Source organism: Mangifera indica, chromosome 4, assembly GCF_011075055.1.
Source record: "Mangifera indica cultivar Alphonso chromosome 4, CATAS_Mindica_2.1, whole genome shotgun sequence".
Taxonomy (NCBI): domain Eukaryota; kingdom Viridiplantae; phylum Streptophyta; class Magnoliopsida; order Sapindales; family Anacardiaceae; genus Mangifera; species Mangifera indica.
This window is the reverse complement of record NC_058140.1, coordinates 3752672-3757138: the sequence shown is the minus strand read 5'-3', so window position 1 is coordinate 3757138 and position 4467 is coordinate 3752672. Positions and strand designations below refer to the sequence as shown.

The following is a 4467-nucleotide window of genomic DNA, read 5'->3' as shown; positions in this document are numbered from 1 at the left end:
AAAAATTTAAAGGGGTTACTCTTTATAAACGTGTAAGGTGTTTTTTCTAATAAAATACTCAAAAATTAAAAAGTCAAGGTTGAATTTTTAAATAAATGAAAATTATGTTTTTTTCAATTAATTGTTATCTCTTGCCAAGATCCAATTTCAAGGGAGGTCAAACTAATTTTTTATATAAAAAAAATTACCCAAAAAATAAATATTACATTTGATATGAAATATAAAAATTCATACGTAAATATATTGGTAAAAGTTAATGATTAAAAAAAAACCCTGTTTGCTGAGTTCTCCAATATTGGACATAATTTGTGCCCAATGTGATTTCAGTTGAACTTGTCAGTGATGGGCTTCCTACATGTCATCATATGCTTTCATTCTCTTCATTTACCAAACAAGAACCCACACTTACCAGAAAAGAAACACAATAATGCAATTTTGTCTGCAGACATAAAACAAAGAAAATAATCAACATTGTCTGGTTGCAAGTTCAGAGAAATTCGAATATGGCTTCCGAGCCAATGAATGAGTATACAAGTATATGAATATGATTGATATGGTTATCCAAAATATGAATAAAAGATTAAAATAAAAAGCGAGTGGAAATGGCACGTGAGGCATCTTCAGATGGACCCCAATTCTGGTGAGAATTATTTTGTCCATTGGCCAATAATTACACTGGTATGGGTATATTATGGGCTAGCAAGAACCACAACCCTTTCAACTATTACCCATATTATATAATTAAAAATAATTGTATGCCTCATTTCAACCATATATAAATAAAGGTAGTTTTTCCTAGAAGTTCCTCACACAAACACCAAGCCGAAGTTCCTTCTTTCGCTCTATATTTCTCATGCCTGCTCAGCGGAACAAAACCATGGCCTTAGCTCTCATGCTTGCCGCTCTACTTGTATTGTGTTTTGGCCCCTGCTCAGCTGAGCTTCAGCGATTTGAACATGCACCCAAAGCCGATGGATCCCTTAGCTTTTTGGTCGTCGGAGACTGGGGAAGAAGAGGACTCTACAACCAAACTAAAGTTGCTCACCAGGTGATCATCCTATTAATATATTCTGTCAAAATTTTTGTCTTCTTCCCACTTATCGAATCCTGACGTAACAGAATAAAGAGAAATAAGAAGATGAAAGCCACTAGAGTAATATCCATCACTATTTAAAGCATTATTCTCGGAAGCTGTTTATCATGCTTCGTAAATAATGAGAAAGAGAAACATTGCTCTATTTTCATCTCCTTTTAGAATTTACTTTTTTTCTTGACCATAGTAACTTTTTGCAGATGGGAATAATTGGAGAAAAGCTGGACATTGATTTTATAATCTCAACTGGAGATAATTTCTATGATAAAGGACTAACTGGTGTGGATGATGATGCATTTTTTGAGTCGTTTGTTAAAATATACACGGCTCCAAGCCTCCAGAAACGGTGGTACACTGGTAATATATAAAATTATACATACTCATTTAGATTATATAAATAATTACGTATTTATTATATGTCAATAATTAATTAAGTAATTTTAAATTGAATATAAAATAATATTCAATCACATAACATTTATTCATTTGTTTACAACTTAATTTTATTTTTGAATTAATTTTAAAATGACCCTAATTTTGTAAATTTATTGTGTTACAGTTTTGGGAAATCATGATTATCGGGGTAATGTTGAGGCTCAATTGAGTCCAATCCTTAAAGAAATAGACAGCAGATGGATTTGCTACAGATCTTTTATTGTTAATTCCGGTAAGAGAAGCACCTCTCCCGTTTACAACTTTCTATTCCTTTTATAATCCAGAAATCCACATGTGTCCAAATTAATGACTATTTTAACTAAATATTTCAATGTATTTTAAATTTCTTATTGTAATTATTTTCTTATTTTGTTGGCAGAAATTGTAGAAATATTCTTTGTGGATACCACTCCTTTTGTTGATAAATACTTCACAGAGCCAGAGGGCGAGACATACGATTGGAGTGGCATTGAACCCAGAAAGCAATACCTCTCAAATCTCCTACAGGTAAACTTTCAAACTAATTTATCACAATATTTACAAATATTTAATTGAAAAAAAGACCTTTCATCGAGAAAATTTAATTAAATAAATATCTAATAACATATATACCCACATGTGTATTTTATAATTTGTATTGCAGGATGTAGATTCAGCCCTAAAAAAATCAACAGCCAAGTGGAAGATAGTAGTAGGCCATCACACAATCAAAAGTGCAGGCTATCATGGTGTCACTCAAGAGCTTGTTCTGCAACTTCTTCCCATACTTGAGGTAATTAATCATTCAGGCTTAATTCTGTTATTAAGTCTAATTAATTAACAAGTAATTAATTTTTGTGTTAAATTCTCCAGGCAAATGATGTCGATCTTTACATCAATGGACATGACCATTGCTTGGAACACATCAGTAGCACTGACAGGTAATGTTTTCATACGTAATTATCTATATAAATTTGATAACATTATTCTAATTATGTTTTTTATATGTGCAGCGGAATTGAATTTTTAACTAGTGGAGGAGGATCAAAGGCATGGAGAGGTGATGTAAAATGGTGGAATCCAAAGGAAATGAAGTTTTATAATGATGGACAAGGCTTCATGTCGGTCGAAATTACCCAAACAGAGACTGATATAATTTTCTATGGCATTTTGGCAATGTCTTGCACAGATGGTCCACTTCCAAACACCTTTACCCTTCTGTTTAGATATCTAATTAGGTGATTGTATAATTATCTTTCTTTCCAAATCTTTGTTTTGGACTTGTCGATGTAATGCAATGGGTGTTTTCTACTATTCATATTAGTTGTATTTTAATTGATGAAATTGATCAAATCAATTGTGACCTTTGTAATGGCATAGGTCCTGAATCCAATTAACCACCATAATTCAAAATCATACTGTTTATACAATGGTTATAATTGATAAAATTATCTAAATATCCTGATTATTTTAGACAATTGTTAAATAGATGTTGATGTGCACACCTATATAACATGGTTGGTTGCAAAAGGTAACATAAAACTCATAATGTATAAATAGGTTTTTACGAAGAAGACCAATGTAGATTGTAACGTCTATATCGATAAAACAAAAGTGGTTGCAAAAGGTTTCACATAGAAACTTAGCATTGATTATAATGAAACATTTTCACCATTTGCAATATTAAAGTCTATTTGAATTATACTTATAATTGTTGCATACTATGAATATAAGATTTGACAAATGGATGTCAAAATGAATTTCCTGAACGAAAACCATGTGGAGATAGATATATGGCAAAACCCGATGATTTATTTCTTAATAGACAAGACAATAGAGTGTAAAGGTATATAGATCCATTTAAGGATTCAAAATAAGCTAAAATATTCGTTTTGGTGAAGTTCTAGCACAATTCATGTTGACTCAAAGAGTCATTATGCTCTTATTTTGATGATAACAAACTAATATATCCCTTAACATATTAACTAATAATTTTACTTGAGTGTGAGTTTAGATTGCAAGAATTTATCTAATGCACTTGAAGGAGTTTCAAGATGAAAATAAAGACAAGACTCAAGTGAAGAATTCTTGAAGATTTGAAGTAAAACTCAAGTTTAGATAGACATGTTTGTAATTTGAAGCATTCATTTTGATTAGAATATTTATTTGCATGGGATAGCTCACTTGAAAACTCACTTTCATATCTTTCATATTTTGGGTTAAAATGTCGTTTTTCAAACTTATTGGGTTAAGCCAATTTTTTCACTAAAGTTTATTAATTTATTTAAAATGATGAAGTTTTGTGAACTGCATTTTCATATCTTAAAGTTGGTTTTGAAAGAATTTTCAAAAATGGGTTAAATTGTCACTTTTCAAAGTTTTAGGGGTCAAATGAATTTTTAAAAATTTAGGGGGTAAAATACAATAAAATTTGGTTGACCGAATTTGACCGACTGAATCAGCTCCCGAATTGTCCAGAAGCCATGTATTTTGGCTTCCAAAAATTTGGTCAACCGAATTAAATTCAGTCGACCGAATTTTGGTTTGAATTTTTTTAACGGCTAGTGCCACGTAGGCACCACAGGAGTGCCACAGCACATCCGGTTGACCGAATTACATCCAGTCAACCAAATTGTGCGTTTTCTGGAAAACTAAAACGACTATTCTTTGCGCACAACGGTAACTTTCCTTATTTTCCCCTATATAAACCCAATCAAATTTGTTCGAAAAAAACTTTTGCCACCAAAAACTTTCATATATTTGAGAGCAAATTAGTTTTGAGCTATTTACTCGCAAATTCTTCTCTCTAATCAAAACCCTTGCTCGTACACTTTGTAATTTCATTTGCATTGGGTTGTACTAAGCTTTAACTTTCATATACACTCTTGAGAGAGATCATATTTCAATTTCGTACTAAAATTCGTGCTATAAAAGAATGAGGTTCACTCTTGGAGAGATTA

At 31.5% G+C, this 4467-nt stretch overlaps 1 protein-coding gene across 1 annotated transcript; it reads left to right on the top strand.

Annotated features, from left to right (window-relative positions):
- Nucleotides 1-788: 788 nt before the first annotated feature.
- Nucleotides 789-2884, top strand: LOC123213504 (purple acid phosphatase 8-like). Its single transcript, XM_044632956.1, is given in 8 exon segments — nucleotides 789-1048; nucleotides 1294-1450; nucleotides 1653-1760; nucleotides 1908-2035; nucleotides 2172-2300; nucleotides 2381-2448; nucleotides 2521-2675; nucleotides 2678-2884. Coding segments are annotated over 8 exon segments (996 nt in total). The 5' UTR covers nucleotides 789-853; the 3' UTR covers nucleotides 2734-2884.
- Nucleotides 2885-4467: the final 1583 nt, after the last annotated feature.